At 35.5% G+C, this 25,536-nt stretch overlaps 1 protein-coding gene across 3 annotated transcripts in view; it reads right to left on the reverse strand.

Moving 5' to 3' along the window:
* LOC126267000 (uncharacterized protein ZK1073.1) overlaps positions 1 to 25,536 on the reverse strand; it is a 556,825-nt gene that overhangs the window by 2,123 nt on the left and 529,166 nt on the right. For all 3 annotated transcript variants that reach the window (XM_049971758.1, XM_049971759.1, XM_049971760.1), the window contains exons 4-8: positions 24,525 to 24,642; positions 24,076 to 24,286; positions 20,929 to 21,003; positions 11,414 to 11,529; positions 5,904 to 6,066 (exon numbers count right to left, since the gene is read on the reverse strand). In XM_049971758.1, coding sequence (XP_049827715.1) covers positions 5,904 to 6,066; positions 11,414 to 11,529; positions 20,929 to 21,003; positions 24,076 to 24,286; positions 24,525 to 24,642 — 683 coding nt within the window. The remainder of the gene's footprint in view (positions 1 to 5,903; positions 6,067 to 11,413; positions 11,530 to 20,928; positions 21,004 to 24,075; positions 24,287 to 24,524; positions 24,643 to 25,536) is intronic.

Here is a 25,536-nt window from a genome sequence, read left to right on the forward strand (position 1 = left end):
GATTGAAAAAGTTGCTAAGCTTTTGAACAGTGTCCTTTTTTTTGTATCCCAGTCAGGCTGCATGCCACGACATTGCAGACAAGTAGGACAATGATTACATTTATGTATATGTGTGTTTTGTTAGATCTGAAGGAAACTGTCCAGAAGCTCAGAAACATCAACAGTCTTTGAATTACAGTCGTTCAAAACAAAAATCCTGGATATTAAGTTCTTTATTTATCTGGTGCACCCTGACATGTTTTGTCTTAATTACAAATCATCTTCAGTGAATGTTCTGAAGTACTACACGATTTTTTCATTTGCAAATGCACATTCAATGCAAATGATGTGAGAAAATGGGAAATATTTAAGGAAATGGGAACAACACAGGTTGCAGTGTGTTGCACTGCAGCAGTAAAACATTTAACATAAAGTTAAATAATACACATGGTACAGTAATGGAAGTTCCATAGGAGAATAAGTGTCTGGATTAAAAACTTATATGCTTATTTTATTGTCCAGAAATAAAAGGAGAAAATTCATTGTGGTTCAGTTCTCCAGTATATTCAACCTCACCAAGAAACCATGCAAATAAGCTAAAGCTGGTAAAAGAAAGAAACAATACAAATATGCTAAGGCTGATAAAAGAAAAATTTGACATTTGCAAAAGGTAATGGAAGGTGGTGTGCCCTTAGGCAGATATGAAGAAATATGTGGACACTGTTTCAGTCTAGAGATGAATAGTATGGAAAAAACAGGCAATGTAAACATACCAAATCATCAACATATCATGGGATGAAATTTTTTTGCAAGAAAAGAGCTGTTGATAGAAATGGTTTCTTGGGATGTTCAGGAAGTGATTCATATTGAGGATGTGAAACTCTTCTTCCATAAAATGGAAAAGTCATTCAAACTTTACCAAACAATTTAATAACTTTGGCTACTTTTCCAGAAGCAAATCGTTAACCTCAAAATGAAACCGCATTCTTTAAGCTGAATTATATTTACTGATTAAAGAATATTATTTTAAAGTGCATTTAAATGAACTCTTCTTTGATTGGCTGGTATATAGCGAAGCATGATGCAGTGATTGTCTGATTGTGCTGGTAGCAGTTGGTGTGGCAAAAAATTTTGGAATAGTTTGCAGGAACAGTACTATTTAACCATTTTTGCAAGGTGACTATCAAGTGCCATCACGTAATGTGTAAAATGCATGTTTGACTGTCAGCCACTTTTACGTTAATCTCAGGTATTGTCTGATTTCAGTCTTGGACCATCTTCATTAAGAACAGCTTAAAACATTTTAACTCTTATTCATGAAGATGGTGTATGGCTGAAACTGGTTGATATTTAGGCTTAAAATAAAATCAGCTGATGGTCAAACATGCATTTTATACAGTACAATTTAGCTTGTCACCAACTACAAGCTCTCTTATCACTGCACCTTTAACTGGCAATATGAACCATGCCACAAAATTTAAATCTGAATGAAAAATCATATAATCATCCAGTCTAAGAATAATTATTAAGGCACTGTAATATGGGGATAAGTCTCACCATGAGCCTGTGTAGACATTTATTGGTATCCTCTACTTTAGTCCATAAATCTTGATATAATGTTTGAACAATCAAGATGGCAATCTTCTTGCCGAAGTTTACACACACATGTAACTTCTACCATGAATTGATGCAGAATCTTTAATATTTTATTCCTTCATAAGATAATGGATAATGAACAGAAGACTGGCAGCTTAGAGGACAGTAAGCATTGGGCGAATAAGATCACTACTGTGCAGACAATAGGAACTCTCATGAACAAAATGCTTGTAACACAACATGACATACTACATGACAGATGTAAAAAATTACCTACTGTCACAAAATGTGACTCTACTGTCTCCAGCTATATTGTCACTTGCAAATTTTTCTGTATTGTTACTTATTTAGTTCAGTCAGCACAAATTTGTCTATCACTTGTCATATCTCTCCCTGCACTGGCTTTAGAAAATATAATTAATATGGAGCTAATCAGCTTTTGGTGATATTAAATATTTAGATAATATCAGAAAGCTCTAATTGGAATAAAAATGCTGGTAGAAGTGAAAAGGAGTAAAGGCAATCACTCAATATATAGATAGCTGAGATGTTGAGCATTTGACAAACATACAAACAAGACTGTCCTTAACAAGATTCTTGTGCTGGCCATTTTTGCCTCATCTGTATATAAATTACAGTGGTTCAAAAGAAAAACACCTTTTCAATGTGGCATGTTAGCTTTTTTTCCCACCCAGGTGTGATTCATGTGATTCACCTTAATTACAAGGCTTCTTCGGTGGGTGTCCTGAAATATCAAATGATTTTTTTCATTTGCGATTGAAACCCCCTACTTTACGCTGACATTACATATGTTTTTCAATAGATAGTCACAGAGTCACTAACTGCAGGGCCAGTTTATCAATGCTGTTATCAAATGAACAAGTTGGGTCTAAATAGTTCAGTGAATAGTATCACAAAACAGAAATACAAGCAACATACATTTATTCACCTTCAAAGTACTCTCTGTTTTACAACATTTATAAAGCCACTAGAAACTATCAGCCACAACACTCTTTGGAGTCAATTAAAAGATCAGTACACTGGTCTTTGGATGTCTGTAGAAACATGATGCAGAGAGCTGTGTACTATTTCTATAGTGGCTGCCTTTTCTACAATTAATGAAATGGCATTGTGTGATAGCTTTAGTAATCCCATAACGTGTACAAATGAACGATACCAATGAGTTGTCACACACATACCATGAGGGCACCTATGGTGGGATCACAGTTACTACCACAGGCCAGTCACTTGAAAGCCTGTAGCAAGCCAAATAAAAGTCCATCCAACAGATACCTCTGCTTCAGTTTGCTGCTATCCAACTGACTCTACAAGTGGACTCTGCAGTACTGATTGATTACTGTGTTCTTAGTGCATTTGGTTCCAACACCTCTTACCTATACAGAACTTTCTTATGAAATACATATTATCTGGCTACTCTTGCTGGGACCTCATCCTTCTAGTCTATAGCATTGAATGGTTGCTATTGTGACTCCAATGAATATTTCTCCAAAAACTGTCACTGCCTGTTTCATGGATTAATTTGTTATTTGCTTATTACAAAAGCTGTTTATATTAATAAACATTGTGAGCCAAAGTGAACATTTCAGCAATTGCCATCTTTACTGTGGATGACACTGGGCAAACCAGGTCTCATCATCTGTGATGAGATGTCTACAACAAAATGACCTCCTCCATGCCAACCAAAATGAATTCCAGAAACTTATATGAAACCTTTTCTCATGTGACATTCTGACAGCCAAGGATCAAGGCACTCAGGTAGATGCAATATTTCTTGTCTTCTGAATAGCAAGTCACTCAGTATCATGTCAACACTTATTAATGGAAATACTGTATGATTGTACAGGGCATCAAATAAAATTTGTGACTGGATTGAATATTGGTTGGTAGGGATGATGTAGCATGTTATATTGAATACAGAATCTTCAAATGTGTAAAATAATTTAAGGCATGCCACAGGGAAGTTTGTTGGGACCCTTGTTGTTCACATTGTATATTAATGACTTGGCAGAAGGTATCAATACTAACTTCAAGACTGTCACTCATGATTGAGTTATCTACAAATGAAATATCATGTGAAATATTCAGCCAGATCTTGAAAATATATAAAATTGGTGAGAAGCTTGGCAATTTGCTTTAAAGATTCAGAAATTTAAAACTGTGCACTTCATAAAATGCAAAAATGTAGTATGTTATGACTGCAGTATCAGTAATTCACAACTGGAATCAATTTAATCATAGAAAAACCTGGGTGTAGCAGTTTGTAGGGATATGAAATAGAATGATCATATAGGCTCAGTCAAAGGTAAAGCAGCTGCCAGATGTTGTTCATCAGAAGGATACTGAGATAGTGACCAGCCAACAAAGGAGATTGCTTACAAAACATTTGTGCGACCCATACTAGAATACTGCTCAAGTGTGCAGGGCTCATACCAAACAGGACAAACAAAAGGAGATTGAACACATACATAGAATAGCAGCACAAATGGTCACTAATTTGCTTGATCCAACAGATGGTTTCATGGAGAAACTGAGAAACCATAAAAGGCTGTTAGTAAAGAGCCATATTGAAATGTAACATCAGAACAGAAAAGCTCGACAGAGAAAAAGTTACTGGACCTGAAGTGATACCAGTCTGATTCTACATAAAGTATGTGATAGAGCTTGCGCCTCTTATAGCAGCAGTCTCTGCAGTAGCAAAGCATTTCTGATGATTGGAAAAAAGGACAGGTCATTCTCATTTTCAAGAAAGATTGATGAACAGACACACAGAACTATATGCTTATATCTCTGATGTCAGTCTGCTACAGAATTTTTGAGCTTGTTTTATGCTTGCTGATTATGACATTTATGGAGTCCAAAACTTCCTCTGTAGGAATCAACATGGGCTTCAAAAACAACTGTATGTCAAACCCAGCTTGCTTTGTTCAACTACGAGACCCAGAAAGCAGTAGATACAGGCACACAGGTAGATGCATATTCTTTGACTTCCAGAAGCCATCTGATGCAGTTCCACACTGCTGCATAACAAAGAAAAAATGAGCATACTGAGTATTAAACCAACTGTGTAACTGTACTGAAAACTTTCTAGCAAACAGATCGCAGCATGTCATTCTCAATGGAGAGAAGTCCTCTGACATAAAAATATAGTCGGGCATACCAAAGGAAGTGTTACAGGACTGTTACTTTTCACAACATATATAAATGACCTAGTGGATAATTTTACAAGTTCCATGTGGCTTTTTGTGGATGATACTGTTGTGGATGATGCTGGAGAACTGTGGTGAAATGCAGTAAGTTCTGCAAGGGACTGACATTTGGATTAGGGAGTAGTAATTCACACTTAAATAAACAAATGTAATACATTGTGTATACATAGAAAGTCCCATTATCGTATGATGTAGAACAATAATGTAGAAAATAGTTACTTCCATAAAATATCGAGGAGTTTGTGTACAGAGTGATCTGAAGTGGAACACCCACAGAAAATTATTTGAAGATAAGGCAAATGCCATACTTGAGATTCATTGGAAGAATCCTCAGAAAATGAAGTCCACTGACAAATCAGATAACTTACAAATCGCCTGTTCGGCCAATACTTCAATATTTCTTACTGATCTGGGATGCATACTTATGTTTGTGTTCAATATTCTTCATTAGTACTGTTTGGTACGAGTTCCACACACTTGGGCAGTAGTTTAGGATGGGTTGCACAAATGTTTTGTAAGCAATCTCACATGTAGGCTGACTGTATTTTCCCAATATCCCACTGATCAACAAAGTCTGCCAGCTGATCTACCTATGCCTGAGCCTCTATGATAATTCTATTTCATATTCCTACAGATTGTTACACCCACGTATTTCTATGATTTTACTGATTCCAGTTGTGACCTTACCTCAATACCTCATCTGAACAACGTCCCGAACCCTATCAGGAAGTTTCAGTAGCACACTCCTGTGATGGTTTGCCATCAATAATGTTTGTAACTTTCCCCATTTGATAGTTGGAATACATTATACATTTTATCTATGTTGTTGCAAATATGTATTTTTCTTAAATTATGCAAATATAGTTGGTAAGTCTCAGTTATTTGTTTCTCATTTTCCTTTTTTTAAACTCTATTTTCTTCTTCTTCAAAGTAATACACCATTAATTACCTTAAATAAATAGCAAGCAGAAAACGTAAAATGCAGTGATCACAATTTCATATCAAATTTTTGTGGATATATTGTAAGAAAATTACTCACAATTACTTTTCATATTTTTTTAAATTAATTAATGTGATTATGTAATTAAAGATATGACTTACAGCTTCCAGTAGAACATCTCCAGCTCTTTCCACTTTAAGAAGTGTGGCTTTTGCTTTGTCAAGGTCTCTGTGTAGTTTCTCAACAACTGAAGCATAAGAGCTTAACATGCCTGTGATAAGCAAAACATCTGTTTGGCAGTTTTTCAAAGGTAGGTCTTTGCGCCTGAAATAGGTATCAATTTGATGAGATGCAATTTGTCCAACAATGTAAAATCTATTTGAAGTATGACAAGGATGGGAAATTTGCTAGAAGGTACGTTAGGTAGAGTACAGGAGGAAAAAATACACAATACACTCAGAAAGAAAATGAAAAACAGGAAAACTGTCAGCAAGAACTTTTAGTAAGTTGGGTTTTTGAAGCCAGCAACAATATCTTCACAAGAATGATGACATATAAAAACTTGGGAATAAGATACTAAAACTTGGAAACCATTTTTTCTCAGTTTGCTTTCTCTTACGTTATTCTGTCATACAAGGTATGCCCACAAAATAAGTTCCATACAGAAAAAATATTTATTGTAAAAGAATCTACAACTGTTAAACTACTTTTCTACAAAGCTTCTGAAATTTTGTAGGCACTTGTCATAGCATGGTACAAGTTTTTGTATGTCTTCTTCATAAAAGTTTGCCGCCTGTGTATTCAACCATGTGGTAATGTTCTTTCAGCTCATCATCATCGTTGAAGTGTTGACCACCAAGGATAGACTTTAGGTGTAAGAAGAGATGAAAGGTCACTAGGAGCGAGGTCCGGGCTGTACTGAGCATGATCAAACGGGTCCCAGTGAAATTCCTAGAACAGTTGTTTGGTCACATTCACCGTGTGAGGTCAGGCATTACTGTGGAAAAAAGCAACACCTTTTGACAGTAATCCTTGGTGCATGTTCTGTATTGTGCAGCACAATTTCTTAATGGTCTTGCAGTAACCATGAGCATTGATTGTTTGACCTCATGGTAAGAAATCAATCAGAAAAATGCCTCTTTTCTGTCCCAAAAAATGGTGCACATGACTTTTCGAGGTGTTAAGATTTGCTTAGGCTTAACCTTCATTGGGGATGAAGTGTGCCTCCATTCCACTGATTGCCGTTTTGTTTCAGGGGTGTCATGCGATACACAAGTTTCATCCGCCATGACTATCCGAGAAAGAAAACCATCAACTTCTTCATTGTAGCATGTCAAAAACTGAAGTGCACTGCAATCCATTGTTTTTTGTGTTGTTCAGTAAGAATTTTGGGTACCCAACATGAGCAAAGTTTTCGAAATTTCAATTTTTCTGTAACAATTTCATGAATTAGTGATCATGAGAGTTGCGGAACTTCCATAGGAAGGGAACTAAGTGTAAACTTGTGGCTGTGCTTAATCTTCTCTTCAATTGTGTGAACCAGTTCATCAGTAACCACAGACAGGCATCCACTTCACTCCTCATCATGCACTTGATCACGTCCTTCATTGAACAGTCTGACCCACCTTCTAACCATTGAATCACTCACAGCATTTTGCCCATAAACCTTGCAGATTTGCTGATGAATTTGCTTTGGTTTAACTTTCTTAGCATTTAAAAAACAAATCACAGATCTGATTTCACACATGACAGCATTTTCAATTATGGCTGTCATTATAAAGAAGCACTACAAAGGACACGTCAGCAGCAGCAATCTGAAAATGGCATACATGTCTTCTCCTTGAGTCAGAGCAACTGCCATGTATGCTCAGAACTGTGATCATAGACTGCCCCGGATAGGAATAAAAATGGAACTTACTTTGTGGATGAGTCTCATATTATTTTAAGTAAGTGCATTTGCCTGCCATTCTACAATACCAGTACAAGCAAGAATCACCAGAATTCAAATGGAGTACCACATAAAACACCTATAATTATCCAATGAGTATTGTCTGTAAAGAAAAGAAATAATTTAAACATGGAAGAGTATTTTCTAGTTACAATATGGAATAACTCAGCACAAAAATTTCTTTGGCTCCTGATACTAAGAACTCTTCATATTTGAAGATCTGACTATCATATAGTTAGGATATTTATTCTTCTTGTGAGTGAAAATTATAGATTCATAATGTCCTCTCCCCATGCCCCCTCCCCCGCTCTCTCTCTCTGACTTTCCTGTGTGTGTGTGTGTGTGTGTATGTGTGTGTGTGACAAGAGAGAGAGAATGATGTAATTAATTATCATAAGATATAAGATAAAAATGGATGTAACCTAGAAGATACTCAAAATCAAGGCATCCTGCTCTAAAAACACAAACAAAGCAGTAGTCATAGAAAAGATACAAAATAGTGTGGAAATAGAGGGGAAAGGATCAATTATACATGATGATAGCATTTACGTAGGAAAGGAGTGGTATTTCAACAAACAATGCATGCTTACTCTTATCATGCCACTTTTAGGTACAGTTGCATGTAGGATAATCCATACGGCAGACCTCTTATGTTTCAGGTATCTGTTCACAATAATGAAATAAAAAGTACATGTCTTAATGGAGTTTCTGTTTGTCAGTGTGATAATTTTTACAATTAATGAACATGTGAATAATTGCAGCCACTTGTTATACTGGTAACTGTGTCCACATTTTATGCGAATCACGTGATGCACAGTTCTGAGTTCATAGTCACAGTAGTATAGGGCATAAACTAATCAAGGCTGTCAAGCAGTAGTAACTTAAAATAGCACCTAATATGTAGTTAAAGCAGTTAAACAGAATTAAGTATAGTTTATGTTTCTAAGCATAGTAGTGGAACATGGCTGGCATTTCTTTACTCACAGCCACATTTACTTGGCAAGTTATTTTACAATCACCGGCTTTCTAAGGTCAAGTTTTCTGTAAAATTAGCAATTTTAATATTACATTACAGATACTGAAGAAAATATTTATAAAAATTTCTAAAACATCCTAAAAATATTTCACTAAATAAATATCAGGATATACATTAAGGTTTTGACTCACAGTTCACAAAGTTTCGAAATTGTACTGTTTGTCATTTATGCCTAAAATAGACTTACACCTGTTTAATTTAAACAAAATTTTTACACTAAACATGTCCAAAATAATTTATTACTGGGAGCATATTGCCTCCATTAATTTTGTTACCCATTCGTCCTTGTTTAATGATGATCCTAAAGTTTCTGTTCTAGGTATTAAACTAAGTTGTAATTTTAATAGCTCTCATTTTAAGTAACTGATACCATAATTATGTAGTCAGTATCAGTTTGTAGAGTCTGCATACTCATTTGCTCCATGAAAGAAAAACAGTATGAAATAAAATTAGTGCCAGAAATTATAATAGGAAATCAGTTTAAGGTTTTGAGTTTACAGTAAAACCCTAGTTAACTGAACATAGGACAACCACAACCCGGATTATCTGAAACACCTCTGGAGAGGATGGGGAGGGGGTGGGTTGGAAGAGACGAGAATGTGCTGAACTGCATGTAGCAGGAAAAGGTGACTGCCTGACCTTGAGTTGCTTCACCACCAACTCGCCAGTCTAAATAAAGCTACACTGCCAACAACAGTGCCTTTCAGTGTTTGTTTCTTCCCACTGTGTGTCAATTTTTCTGCTATCGAACTTAAGCAGAAGCATGTTGTGATTATTTTTGCTGATAAATTAGTGTTATCAATGATGATGGAAATGAAAGTTTACTGAAAACTGGTGGCTATTTATGGAGTTGCGTTTCTGCCATTTCAGAATGAATAAAGTTGAAATCTGAATTTCTAGAACAGGCTGTGAACAATCCTCATACAAATACACTTGAAATACCTGACTTTGGGAATGGAGATGAAGCTCTTTATCTTTGGTTTACCCAACAATTAGAAAAAGGCATGCCTTTGATGGCCTGATTTCGTGAGAAATAGTTAAAATCTTATACAAGTTGTTATGAGAGAAGGAAATAGATTTTCCTTCATGCTGTGGGTGGTTACACAGGTGTAAAAACAGATACAGCATTGGGAAATTGAATGTGTGTGGAGAAAAATTATCTGAAGACCCAGACACAATTTATGTTTTAGAGTTTGAAGATTACATTCAGGGCTATACTAATGGCTAGATTGTGGCAATGAAATGGGACTTATTTTCAAGATGTTGCCCATACCCTCCTCAAAAGAACATTTACAATAGGACACAAACTGAAAAAAGAATGATAAATGCTTCTGGCACATTCAGAATTCCTCCATTGTGTACCAGGAAGTTGATAAACCTTCGAGCCTTGAAGGATGTTGCTCAGAAAGTGCTACCATTTTTTATACAGCACAGAAATGTTCCTGGATGTCTTGTGAACTCTTTGCTGAATGGTCTACATTTGAACTGAAAAAGATCTGCCTAAAAAGACATCTTATTAACTGACAATATGCCTACACTTCCTTCCATGTTAAAAGTGGTGATATTGTGCATTTCCTTCCCCCAAGCATTACCAATCTATTTCAGTCACATGATCAGGGCATAATAATGACATTTAAACGGTACTGCCATGGGATATTCTTAAGAACCATCCTGCAAAGTAATGACATGCAAAATAAAAGTATGAATGATGCACTAAATATAGTGAATATGAAACATGTAGTTTATTGGTGTGCACAAGCCTGGGATAATGAAAGCAGAAACTCTTTGAAAGGGCTGTAGAAAATGTATGATGGGTTTGAAAAAGATCAGTCAGAAAATTCTGGAAACTTGACAGATATGGTACAAAGAATTCGAAGATGTGAAGATTTGGATATTTGTGAGGTGGATGAATGCATTGTCGCAGATGATACAACAAAAATCATGGACCGAGAAACTGTAGAAAAGTGTTGCAGTCAAATGCTGACATGACTGAAGAGCCTGAAGTAGATGGCATGGAGGACAAGAGTGACAGCCAAAGATGGTTTTCGAGCATTAGAGGTAAGCCAATATGAAGAATACATCTCTAAAAAACCTATTAGTTATAGTATAACACAGAAATTACAGTACATGTGTTGTTATTATAGGATGCCCTAAAATCTGTTAAACATTCCTATGAGTCAACACTGGCTGACATCCTTCTAACGAAACAATGGTGTGACAGTGTTACTCAATAAAACCGGGAACAAAAATTACTGAGTTTTTTTAATTTTTAATTTATATTCTACAAACTATTAAGTACAGTATACCATATATTAGATACTGTAATCCTAAAAATGTAATGTAACTTACATAAAGAACATAAACATAGACTACAAATAGGTTTTGAATTCCTTTGACCTGCAAAACTTTTCAAAAATTTGTACTGTATTTGCAGTACAAAATACTGTAGTAGATATTAGATGTTCATGACTAAACAGAAGAAATTGTTATCTGAAACAGTCCCCTCCCCCCCCCCCCCTCCCCTTTTTCGTGATTTTCATACCAATTACAAGATCCCATTATTTTTAGGGACTAAAATTAAAGCATACAGCTACTTTAAGATACCAACAATAACATGATAATGTAAGGGGTAGTGTCTGATCTATTAAATAACTAGCAATATATTTGAATATACAATGCATACTAACCCCAAAAATGCATTTACGTAGAGCTTCAGATTTTTGTTATTGATGGTCCCTCGCAGACGAGCTTGAAATTCTTGCATAACTTTTTCCTTGTCTGGGTTTGTTTCATTAACCAATTGCTGAAAATAAGAAAGCAGCATGATGCAGAAACACAAGCTTAAACTAAAAACTGACATATGGTTATCTTTTAATCTTTCAGGAACTGAATGACCTCAACAAAAAGCACTGAATAAATAAAATATTTTAGGGGTATTGTAATATAATGCTATAAAGATTATAAGAATAAGGACATCAAAAAATTGGGTCAAATGTGCAAAGTGATAACTCTACCCTATCTAAAAATTTAATGCAGTAGATAACATGTACAGACATACGCACTATTGCAAGCATTACCAATACAAGATACCTATATGTTCTATCATAAAGGCAGTGCACTGTTGCAAGTTGTTTCTCAAATTCTACTGTACATGTAACAACTTGTCTCAAACAAAGGCATCTAAACAGTAAAACTATACATAACATAATGACATCATGGCCTTCTAATTCAGCATCTACAGGTGCCAAGAACTAATTTGTGCATAACATTTGTTTGTCATTACCTCAGACATTAGCTGTAGAGTTAGTTGTAGAATAACATGAAAGGAAAAAAGAAAATTAATTGAAATATGTAACATACAATGTTCAAATCATTCTCATGATTTAATATATGTGCATTTTTGTAACTAGTGGAATAAACACAACAACTAATAAAATAATTCGTCTATAAACTAAATAAATACAGACAAACTATAAGGTAATCAATAATAATAATTTAGTGATATATATTCAAAAACCATTTTACATTTACCATTGAATTTTGTTTATTGCCATAAGCTGTTGCAAAATTTGCTGTTTAGAAAGTAAATCTCCTTTCACCACTGATTAGGTTTGTTTATAACTTTCTCTACCTGTGCATACTGCTATTCTCACTCATCTTTTCCTTTATGTTATTTTAATTTATCAAAATACATGAGTATGGCTGTTTTCTAACATTTGGCTCAAAAATAAAAATTATTGAAAGCCTGTAGCAATATGTGTTTGTTTTTAAGAATTAAAGCTGTAATATGGTTTTGAAGCAAATAAAAATATGAAAAATGCACTAATAAGTTATAAACCCTATGACTGAAAAGACAAATATTAAATGAAAGGAAATCATGTACAGTGACAAGAGCGTCTCCTGAGAAATGCTGTAGTTCTTGCAAAGATAAAATTTTCTTTAAAAAATTGACAGTATTGTGAATCATGATACTTCTACATGGAACCCCATTACTGATTGATTTATTGATTGCTTTATTAATCTGTGAAACAATTTATGTTGTATGAATTTCATCATGCAAAACACTGAAATTTTTGTGACTTAAAATTAATTTCTTATAAAATAACTGGCAATGATTTTTTAAAAATCTAATCACATTTGGTTTTTGTTATAGTCTTAGCTAATTATTACTTCTGTATATACATTATAAACAGCACTTCTTATAATAGGTAACTTGTTTTAATTTAGATACTCCATTACTGTGTAAAAACTTTTACTTTGAAAATAATCTTTAAGCTTTGTTTTGAAAGAACAGGTAGTATCTATGTCTTTTATATGCTGTGGTAATTTGTTATATAATATGGTGGCATTGTAAAAAAAACTATGCTGAGTTTTAACTTAATTTTTCCTGTCCGGATACATAATGTAGTAGTTTCAGGTTTTATAATCACATACTAAGCAATTCGTAACATAGTGGTCAATATTTTTTAATGATACCTAACACTCCAAAAAATATATTCAAAGGTACAGTTAACAATTCAAGCATTTTAAATAGTTTGAGGCAGTGAGCTATATTTCCACCTTTGGTCATTATATGTATTGCTCTTTTTTGCAGTCAGAATACAGCTTGAATATTTTTCTTATTAACTCCCCAAAAAATTATGCCATAGCTAATAACAAAACAAATTCAAACAAAATACACTGATCTCATACATGAAATAACACATACTGATGTGAGAATTTTGAGCACATAGCATGCTGTAGAGATTCTATTGCTAAGTATTTTTATGTGTTCTTTCCACCTTTATTAACAGTCAACATGCATTCCCATAAATTTTGTGCTTTCCACACATTGTGTAACTTCATTATTTACTTTCAGGTTGTTGTAATCTGTCTTTTTGTTTATGTAGAAGTTCATAGTGCTTGTTTTCTTTATATTAAGAGTGATTTTACTGTTTATTGCACATTCACATATGCTGCTAAGCATTTCTTGTTCTTTCTCTCATGGTACTTCTAATCATTTGTCTGTGATCAGTACATTAGAGTCATCTGCAAACAATATATTGTGTCCATGCTTGATACTTTGTGAGAAATCATTTACACAAAGTAGAAACAGTACTGGACATACACACTATACTATCATTACATTCATATATTTAGGAGCACAACTATGTTTTTCAATACATTTGGAGCCACTTGTAATTTCAGTTGACTGCACTCTTATTTTCTAGATATGACAGAAACCATTTTTTCACCACCACCCTTACTCCCAGTTCATCTAGCTTATTTAACAGTATTTGTGGTCAATTGTGTTGAAAGCCTTAGTTACATTGAGGAATATACCTGTTGTACAATTCCCTTCACCTAATGCATCTAGGACATGAGCTGATAGATATGCTGCTGTTAATTCAGTGGTTTTCCCTGATTGGAAACGAAACTGGTCATTGGAAACAAGGATGTATTTATTTAAATAGTTCATAGGTATTCCTTTATACAGTTTCTATTATTTTTCCGAAGCAAGATAGTAGTGAGAATAGCCTATAATTTTCTGTATTTTCAGTGTCATCGTTTTTGAAGAGAGGCAGTAATTTAGCATATTTTATAGTAAGGAAAGCAACCCTATCTGATAGATTGATTTTTAATGTCAATTAATGGTGATGATAGGCTCTCTATACAGTCCCTTATCATACAAGTTGGTAACTTCATACAAACCTGCTGAAATTTTGTTTCTCAGTCTGTGAATTGCTTCACAGACTTCCTCCTTTGTTGTGGGCAATAATACCATTGAATGCAGTACACATTTGTTTAGCTTTTTGACAGAAGGGGCTGTTTGAATTTTTTCTTGTAATTTTGTTCCTATACTGTTGAAGTAGTTATTTATATAGTGTTTCAAATCTTGGATCTTTTATTATGGCCCCTCTGTCTGATTTTTTATGTTTCATTTATTCTTCTTTCTAGTTCCTGTTTCCTGCATTATGACTTTCCACACTGCTTTGTTTTTGTTTTTGTCAGTGTGTATTAGTATGGAATTATGAGGTTTGTATATGCTACAAGCAGCACTTTCTTGTATGTTTACCTGTACCATTTATAGAAGTGTGAGAAAGCTGGATTACATTGGCTGTTTTTAATGGATCTGAGGCTATATTTACAGTCTGAAAGAAGTGGTTGGATAATTACATCCACACTACAGTTTTCTATATCTAAAGCTGTTAACACATGATCAATAGCTGCCACTGACTGTTCTGTTATTCTTGTTTCACTATTTACCACTTACACTAAATTGGAAGTTTGAGCGACACTTGAGAAAATGTTACAGGTAGCATCAGGATTCAGTGTATTTATATTTAAGTCTCCATTTGTGGGAATACATCTTTTGATACTTATGCTATTAATTTTCCTAGGCTATATGAGTATAACATTAAGGATGAAATGGCATTTTAAGAATGCATGGGCATAGACCAGCTATGAGCAACAAAACCTCAAACATGTTTGCATGGTGACAGATCTATTTAGGCCTGATCCTGTTTTGCATTCATTAGATTATGATGCATGCTTCAACAAAGACCCAGTGGAATGTTTCTGAATATTTGACAACTGAAATCATTTGTTGGGGCATTCTGTATGCTTGGTATCCCACTAATATCAGCTCATCTGAAGATGCCTGAATCATACAAAACATGTCATTGATAAACAAATAAGTGTTATATCCCTGCAACCAAGACTGTCTGTTTATTCATCAAAATCCTATTGATACAAATTATTGTTTTGAAAGGAAAGTGCATAACTGCAATTTGCACTTATGTTTCATGTGATTAGCTTCAGTGCGATACTTTGTATGAGTATGATTTTGTTCCTTTGCAAATGTCTTAATGCTGAAATGCATAAGGATTAAAGAAATATAATAAATATTCCTTGTTGTGACAAGAGTTTTATTATACTAACATTTTGTGTAGGCTATTATAAGATGTAACACTCAAGTTAAACTGCCATGGGTGTAGCTCTGTATGTAATTACTGTATCTTGAATTATAAAAATTGTTGCAGTTATTTATGTAAGAATCAACTGTAATGGCAGAAAATGTTATTCATAATTATTACATTGAATCACAACACATATACCACACAGCTGCATTCTTTTAAATGATGCAAACAGAAAAATATATGTACACAGAATGCTTAGGAATGAAGTGTACTTTATAAATTATTGTCGCTAAAACTGTGATCATTCTCCGAGAAGAATTTTGGAACATTTCATCAATGTTTATTATGTGTAGACACTATTCATTGTGGGTTTCATAAATTTCACAAGATACATAATAGTTTTCAATGACAGAAAACTCTCGCTTACACATAGAAAATAAAAAATGGTGTTTACAAGCAGATTGTACAGTGTCTTTGCTAATATTATACATGCTAAATACTTGGGATCCCTACACTCAGTAATTTGTTCAGAATATTGTGTGCAGTGAAGTATGTTGAAAGAAACATTCCAATACAGAGATAGATTCACATGCTATGTCATATCTGCATGCGGATTACAAAACACAGGTACGTCAACTTTGTTGTGAATATTCTTTACAAACACATGCATGGAAAAAAAATTTCCTTCCACATGATAAGTTATTTTCATTATAAAAACCACATAATTATATATCAGAAAGACATTGCACATAATAACTCCAGAATTTGCATGAGACAGTTCAAAATTGAAATGATATTTCTGTATGATATTAGGAGAAAGGTCATCTGAAATGAACATAATAAGAAATGCTGCAAAAAAATTGTATTGAAATGTGTACGAAAGGCACCAGCATTTAGTCTGGACTGAATATCAGCTAATTTTGAGTACACTCAGTTTCTTATGAACCTTTGGAAGACTGCATAAAACAATGTACAGTAAAGTTAGAAATAAGGAAAGTATGTGCATGAAGTGGAACAGAAGGATTTTAGCCAAAAAATAAGAATGGAGTCTGTTAATACATTGGCATTAAAGGCGGCAGCTAAGAGTTGAGGGGAAATGATAACTGAAAAATCAGAAAATGAAAATAATAAATAAACATTGGATGAAATGCAAGAAAAAAGTTTATAAGAACCACTAATCACAAACATAAATTAATTTATTAATACAAGAAATGATCACCAACTGATATTTTAAGAAATTTATAGAAAGAAATGGCAACAGACAGAAAATAAGAGAGCCACAATGAAGAGATCACTGACTGACACAAGATCAAGTTTTGATGTAGGGTTATAATGTTTCACTTTCAATCATAATAGATGAGTTTTTCAACTTTCTTTGCTTGGTCATTTTGACATACAGGGGCTATACATAAATTTGGAAACACTACAAAAACCAACACACAACCATGCCTAATATGGCGAAGGAAACCTACTGGCATTCAAAACAGCTGCCAGTCATCTCAGAATGGATAAATACAGGTCCTATATGGTTTTCAGGTGAATTTCATATCATTTCCCCTGCAAAATAGTGGCAAGTTCAGGTAACAATGATGGGGGTGGATAGCAGTCACACATCCTTTTCTCCAAAGTAGACTACAAAGGTTCAGTAATATTAAGATCAGGTGGCTGTGGTGGCCAATGGAGATGCAATAATACCTCCATCTGCTCACAAAACAAGTTATGTGTGAACAGGGGCCCCATCCTTGTGGAACATAGCATTGGGGAAGAGATACTGTACTATGGGATGGACCTGATCAACCAAAGCGGTCAGATAATCCTTGGCAGTAATGTGACCTTGCAAAGTAACCATGGGGCTTGACACACCATGATATATCTGCCCGCATCACTGAATCCCCCTCTCCCCCCAACTCCCCACATGTTTCACTCTTGGGACATAAAGTTGACCAGTGTGAAACAAGATTCATCCAACCAACTAACTTATTTCCATTGTTCTATTGCTCCATAGTCACACTTTATGGCTTCATTACCATATTTTGCTGATATAGGCATTTGTGTCATTCCAGCTCATCCTGCAGTTCACTGCCCATAGAGTTACCTTCATTTTGTTATGGTGCTGATAAAATTTGTGAGTATGACATTTAGTTCTAAAGTGACTTTTGCAGCTTTTCAATGAGCATTCATCACGACAACTCAACACACACTTCTGTCCATGTTGTGACTTAATGGATGATGTCCTCCTGCTTTCCCTGTATGCAGTATAAATTTTTGATATGGTACCTTTAAAGCACCAAACAGATTGGCTCCCTTCATTACGGAAGCCGCACCATACAAGCAACAATTTGCCCATGTTCGAATTCCATTAGCTGCAACACAATGCACTCAGAACACTGTTCAGACCGTGACTGATACTTAAAATGTATTAAGAACATTGCACAGCTGCTGTTCATTGTCAAATGCTACAACACAACCTGTGCACTTGGGTAATATCAGTGTTTATGTTCTTGTAGTGTTTCCATATTTTTGTCCAAACCCTATATTTTCTCTTGGTGAAACCTAAATACTCTGCTCTTTCCTTCCATTCATTAAATTTTTTCTCACTTCTTCTTGTTTTCTCAATACAGGTATAACATGAAAATACTGGAGGGCTCTCTTCTGATTCATTGTAAATTTCTGTTACCTCATTTTTCAGTATATAATTTAGAACAATGATAATTAATAGAATTAACTGCAGTAATGCAAGCCATGTTTCTTCTTGTTTTAATTAATGTTTCTTCCTTTTATGCACATTTGTCCAATTTTCTACAGTTTTCTTAATTACTGTGTCATATATCTTAGGTGCAATTTAATTCTACATTTTTGAAAACTGTTTCAACTACTCATCGGAAGAGCTAAATGATTGAATGAGAGAGGTGGGGCATGCCCCATTAGGGTAAGTATCCATTAAGGTATTAATTCCTTTATGGACACTCATTTTTAAGAAAATTTGCATACTTTAAAAAATATGCCACAGCACCAAGAAGCAGAAAACATGTGGTGAGTGTAAGAACATAAGAACAGAAAAAACACACATGAAAGGAAATAAACCTCACCAGCACACTGTAACAAGATAAGATATGATATGATACTGGAAAATTACACTGCCCCTGTGCGTCTAAGGAATATCATTTGACAGCAACTGCAACTTATGCTCCTCTTTTCTCTTATTAGGCACTTGCCATTGTTAATTTTTTCTCTAGAGTGAAACATTTCTGATGAACAACAGACAATTAGGGACTTTAAGGTCCAACATAGCTTATTAAGATCTTAACAATAATTGAGAGACTTGCATTTTTTGTAAAGCTACGCATTGTCATGATTTATATGTGAGTCTTAAAGCACTCAAGCAATGAAGCAAAGTGGTAATGAGAAATTTCTTGGTTATATTGCTGTGGTGTCAATAATTTGCTAGGTTAACATCTGAAATAGAGTGGAAGTGATACATGATATCTGTCACTCCACCTAATCTCTTGGACACTAGTGCAACTGAACAGTGAGGCAGACTGTCAAAGAGGTAATTGTTCACATAAAAAGTTTTGTTTCAGAAGATAATGCAAGAGTAATACTTCTAACATGAATGAATACATAAAGGCATAGTGACAATCATGTCAGACTAGAATTCTGTAATTTTTTTGGAAATATAAACTCACACTATTGTTTTCATAGTTTTCCTTTCATGTAAATTTTGCCTTTCCTATGAATTTACTTACTGAAGGACTATTCTCTTACAGTTACTCCTCTTTTCTTTTTCTGTCTTGAAGATGAATGTGACAGACACCCTCCTGCTGTTGCTATGATTGTAATAATATCAGGGTCTGCTACTTTCAGACTGACCATCTTAAAATTATATTCTACCATGCATTTGACATTTGTACTTTGGTACACATATGTACAAAAAAGAGATAGTGGGGTAAGACATGAGTGGATTTAGCAGTACATACTGAAACTTTGGACTTCTTGAAGCCATTTTACTGAATCTTGGTAAACATATAACCTCTTAACGAGAACAAAATTTGTTTAGTTAAGACACCCCTAGGGGTGAGAACAAAGGTGGAAAGGGTGTAACATCTAAAATTACACACAAGGTGCCAATTTTATAGTCAAATTCATCATTTTTAGGTTAGTTGACTAGAACTTTGCAGTCTCTTCATGGCAGTTTTTAGAAATGAATAGTATCCTGCAGCACCTTCTATAAAAACCTAACCTGAGAGATCTGACTCAATTTACAGCACATGATCTTTTGCTTACAGGGGATCTTCAATACTTTCATAATGGAAGCCAAAACTGCGAAACTTTTTCAATGGCAGAAGGTTGTGTAATAAAGTTATTATGTAACATCATTGAAGCAACTGTGCTAAAAGAAAACGAAAGGGTTTATACAATTTTAGCTTTAAGAGATTGCAGTTTTCATTGAGAGCTGGTTTCTTGTCATGAGCAAAAGGTAGAGCGGCAGTCTGTTTAGTACTGAGGAGTAGATTTGAGTTCACAATGTTTTTATATTGCTTGCTGGAGGTTGGGTAAACCCAACAATTTATTTGTTCTTGTTCCTTGACGGGAAGTTAAAAATACCATTTGTAATCACTTCATTACAAGTTTTTTTAAAAAACTAAATTTATTATTTGTGTACTATACTTATGTGTTAAACACTCCTGGACAGCCGTACATATTAAACCACAACTTCCACAACTGGAGGTGCACTGGCCCTGGATCATATCCACATGGCAGAGTAACATTAAGGGTCAGTGTGCCAGCCAGACTGGATGTGGACTTTAGGTGGTTTCGTACATCCCACTAGATGAATACCTGACTAGTACCCAAGGCTTGCCTCGGTTATGTGATTTGCAAACACTTAGAAAACTTTTGCTTACTTTTGGGAGAATAATACTACACACAGAAAGATGGGGTACAAATATTCTATTCTGGGGAGATAATGGGATGGCAACAGGAAGCCTGTCTGGCCACCCTTTAAATTAACCATGCCCGATCCATTACTTAACCATGGTAGCCCTGCACTGATGCAGGAGAGAGGCACAAGAAAAAGAAGCTGACTATACTTACATTTTAAAATTACAGACATGTATCACATACATAAATGTGATTCCTTTTCCTTTTTAATAAATTAGGGTAAATATATAAGAAGGTAATGTCAGGTAACCAACTTGCAACAATTAAATTATAAAACATTCATATAGAAAAAATAAAGTTCAATACAACTGCCCCAAAATTTTGGAGATGTCTAAATCTCAAAACAGCGAAGGCAGACTTACATGTCCAAATTTGTGGAATATCAGATACTCTTCAGCAGACTGACTCACTCCAGCATCCCCCTTCCAATTGACAAACTGCAAAGAAAAATTCAAAAATTATTATCCTCAGAAAGCAAAACATTTTAAACACAGAATGTCACTGCATTGTTTTCTGTTCTAATTTTGGGGAAGATGTAATTCTGTACACATAAGAACATAGCTTCATTATAGTTACTGCTAGTTCTTCAACACCAACTTGTTGAACTGAAATTTTTTTTCCAACCCATGTGTGGTTTGATCAAAGTAAATATGAAGTGTATTAAAAACAAAGATTCCAAGACTTACCAAGCGGGAAAGTGCCGGTAGACAGGCACAATAAAAAAACACACACACACAAAATTACGAGCTTTCTCAACCGGCGGTTGCTTCGTCAGGAAAGAGGGAAGGAAAAGGAAAGATGAAAGGATGTGGGTTTTAAGGGAGAGGGTAAGGAGTCATTCCAGTCCCGGGAGTGGAAATACTTACCTTAGGGGGAAAAAAGGATAGGTATATACTCGCGCGCGCACACACACACACACACACACACACACACACACACACACACACACACACACACACACACATCCATCCATCCATACATATACCGACACAAGCAGACATATTTAAAGGCAAAGAGTTTGGGCAGAGATGTCAGTCGAGGCGGAAGTGCAGAGGCAAAGATGATGTTGAATGACAGGTGAGGTATGAGTGGCGGCAACTTGAAATTAGCGGAGATTGAGGCCTGGTGGATAATGAGAAGAGAGGATATATTGAAGGGCAAGTTTCCATCTCCGGAGTTCAGATAGGTTGGTGTTGGTGGGAAGTATCCAGATAACCCAGACGGCGTAACACTGTGCCAAGATGTGCTGGCCGTGCACCAAGGCATGTTTAGCCACAGGGTGATCCTCATTACCAACAAACCACTGTCTGCCTGTGTCCATTCATGCGAACGGACAGTTTGTTGCTGGTCATTATCACATAGAAAGCGTCACAGTGTAGGCAGGCCAGTTGGTAAATCACGTGGGTGCTTTCACACGTGGCTCTGCCTTTGATTGTGTACACCTTCCGATTACAGGACTGGAGTAGGTGGTGGTGGGAGGGTGCATAGGACAGGTTTTACACCGGGGGCAGTTACAAGGGTAGGAGCCAGAGGGTAGGGAAGATGGTTTGGGGATTTCATAGGGATGAACCAAGAGGTTACGAAGGTTAGGTGGACGGCGGAAAGATACTCTTGGTGGAGTGGGGAGGATTTCATGAAGGATGGATCTCATTTCGGGGCAGGATTTTAGGAAGTTGTATCCCTGCTGGAGAGCCACATTCAGAGTCTGATCCAGTCCCGGGAAGTATCCTGTCACAAGTGGGGCACTTTTGGGGTTCTTCTGTGAGAGGTTCTGGGTTTGAGGGGATGAGGAAGTGGCTCTGGTTATTTGCTTCTGTACCAGGTCGGGAGGGTAGTTGCGGGATGCGAAAGCTGTTTTCAGGTTGTTGGCGTAATGGTTCAGGGATTCAGGACTGGAGCAGATTCGTTTGCCACGAAGGCTTAGGCTGTAGGGAAGGGACCGTTTGATATGGAATGGGTGGCAGCTGTCATAATGGAGGTACTGTTGCTTGTTGGTGGGTTTGATGTGGACGGATGTGTGAAGCTGGCCATTGGATAGATGGAGGTCAACGTCAAGAAAAGTGGCATGGGATTTGGAGTAGGTGCAGGTGAATCTGATGGAACCAAAGGAGTTGAGGTTGGAGAGGAAATTCTGGAGTTGTTCTTCACTGTGAGTCCAGATCATGAAGATGTCATCAATAAATCTGTACCAAACTTTGGGTTGGCAGACTTGGGTAACCAAGAATATACCTATCCTTTTTTCCCCGTAAGGTAAGTCTTTCCACTCCCAGGACTGGAATGACTCCTTACCCTCTCCCTTAAAACCCACATCCTTTCATTTTTCCTTTTCCTTCCCGCTTTCCTGAGGAAACAACCGCCGGTTGCGAAAGCTCGTAATTTTGTGTGTGTGTTTGTGTGTTATTTTATTGTGCCTGTCTACCAGCGCTTTCCTGCTTGGTAAGTCTTGGAATCTTTGTTTTTAATATATTTTTTCCAATTGGAAGTTTCTTTCTATTTTATTTAAATATGAAGTGTGGTTTTTTGAGGAAATACAAGGTGATACTTCTTAAAACTTCTTGTCTAACTGTCATGTACTGCAGCTGTGGTAGTGTGCAACTGGGTCTCTGTGTGTGTGAATTTATGTACTTTCTACCAGAACAAGTACCAGGGCTCAAAAGCAACTTAATATTGTGTTCTGTTACATGTGTCTATGCACTACATATCAGGATACTTCAGGTGAGTGGCTGCCTTTCATTTATTTCATGTAAAACTAAAGAAATAATTAAATAACAGCAACAACGAACAATTTGTAAAAGGAAATAACAATACACAACAAGTATAGGTTACTACTTATCAAATTGTAGATGCGTTAAGGGGCAAAACGGCACATATAAAAGTATGATATTTAGCTGAACTTTCATGTACACTACACTCTCTCAAATATCCACATTCTCTGTCATAAAAGAACCTGACATGACACTGCTGGTGTTGAATGTGCCATCCTGTATTTCCCACTGATTTGTAAGTAAAGAAGAAGAGTTTCTTAAGTTGAAATAGGTGTAGTATCTTGGAAAAGATAGTGACATACAGTGAGAAACAGGCTAGAAATTTTAGAGAACACACATTATTATTACTTTATCCATTACTTACACTCCTAAACAAATTATTATTTTGAACAATTTTAGGAGTTAACATAAACATTATAAAATGTGGACAATATAATTTTTGGAGTCAGTAGTAGGTTGTTGATTTATAATGGAGATCAAGAAAGTCCAGACTCTAACATCTCTCAAATTTGGTAAATAAGGAGCATAAATTAAATCAGAGAAGGGTGGAAAAGCAGCCTACAGCCATAGCCTTGATAAAAAAATTAGTTTCAGCAGCCATCTAAAGTAATGTTGGTACCAGTTGCCACTGCAATTTCTTTTTCAGTCATTTTCAGTTTAATTTTAGTCTGTATGTAGAAGCAATAAAGTGAGAAAACTAATTTACTCTAATTAAAGCAATATTATTGTTACAGGCAGTGCTACCTTATTCTTGAAGTTGTCAAGCACAGATGCAGCACTTCCTGTGCAGTTAATTAGAATGAGTCCCAATGCTCTTGCTGGGTAGGCCAGCCCAAATCTTGCAAGCACATTAGCACCTGCACCTTCTCCAAGACCAATGACATATTTGACATGTAAGAAGTCAAGTACAGTGACAAGATCCTCTCCCAATTGCTGGAGTGACGGAAACTGAAACCTGAAGTAAAAAATACATTAAAAATTTGATCACCAATTTTCAACTGAAAATTTCATAGTAAAAAATAACATTTATAAATGAATGAGTTACTACTCTTCACATCACCACCATAAAAAAAATGATGACCTGAAACTGTTTTTGTTAAAACAAGAAGATTTCAAGAATTCTGATGCAACAGAATGTGATGGAAAACAATATTTCACACATAATACTTAAAATAATTAGCCTCGTTCCTCACCCTTCTGGTAGATTGGGCGCATTGTCTTCATGTCCTGGCACATCAATATGTATGAAAACTGATCTTTCCTTGATCTCACTCATACAGGGATGGTTGACAAAATCATGGAATGATGTATCTAACACAAGAAAACATGAAGACATAAGATAGAAATTTTTTTTGAGAAGTTATAATTGAGAATAGAATAGAATAACTAAGGCAATAGACAAAGTCATACATATAATACAATATAATTCATGTTGCAATAGAACAATAGGTTTGTTATTATAGTGTAATATTACAATTGATGAAATCCTACAAAGTCATACTTATAACAGAATATAATTCCTGTTGCAAAAGAGTAATTGGTTTGTTACTACAGTATTATTTTACAATTGATAAAATCCTTTATGTCATAGAATGGGTGGGCAACAAACCAGTTATACATTGCTTGTTTGAATGGTTGCTCTGGTAAATCTTGTACAGCTAGTGCAAGTTTATTAAATAATTTGTGCCCCATTATTTCATAACTGTTCAGTGATTTTGAGAGTCTATGGGATGGAGTATAAATACATCTATTCATCCTAGTGTTGTAGCAATGTATATTTTCTCTGTGTTTAGCTTTGGGTAGCTTCTTTTTCATGTATATATACAGGGTGTTTAAAAAATGACCGGTATATTTGAAACGGCAATACAAACTAAACGAGCAGCGATAGAAATACACCGTTTGTTGCAATATGCTTGGAACAACAGTACATTTTCAGGCAGACAAACTTTCGAAATTACAGTAGTTACAATTGTCAACAACAGATGGCGCTGCAGTCTGGGAAAATCTGTAGTAGGATATTTTCCACATATCCACCATGCGTAGCAATAATATGGCGTAGTCTCTGAATGAAATTACCCGAAACCTTTGACAACGTGTCTGGCGGAATGGCTTCACATGCAGATGAGATGTACTGCTTCATCTGTTCAATTGTTTCTGGATTCTGGCGGTACACCTGGTCTTTCAAGTGACTCCACAGAAAGAAGT

The sequence above is a fragment of the Schistocerca gregaria genome, chromosome 4, assembly GCF_023897955.1.
Source record: "Schistocerca gregaria isolate iqSchGreg1 chromosome 4, iqSchGreg1.2, whole genome shotgun sequence".
Classification (NCBI taxonomy): Eukaryota; Metazoa; Arthropoda; class Insecta; order Orthoptera; family Acrididae; genus Schistocerca; species Schistocerca gregaria.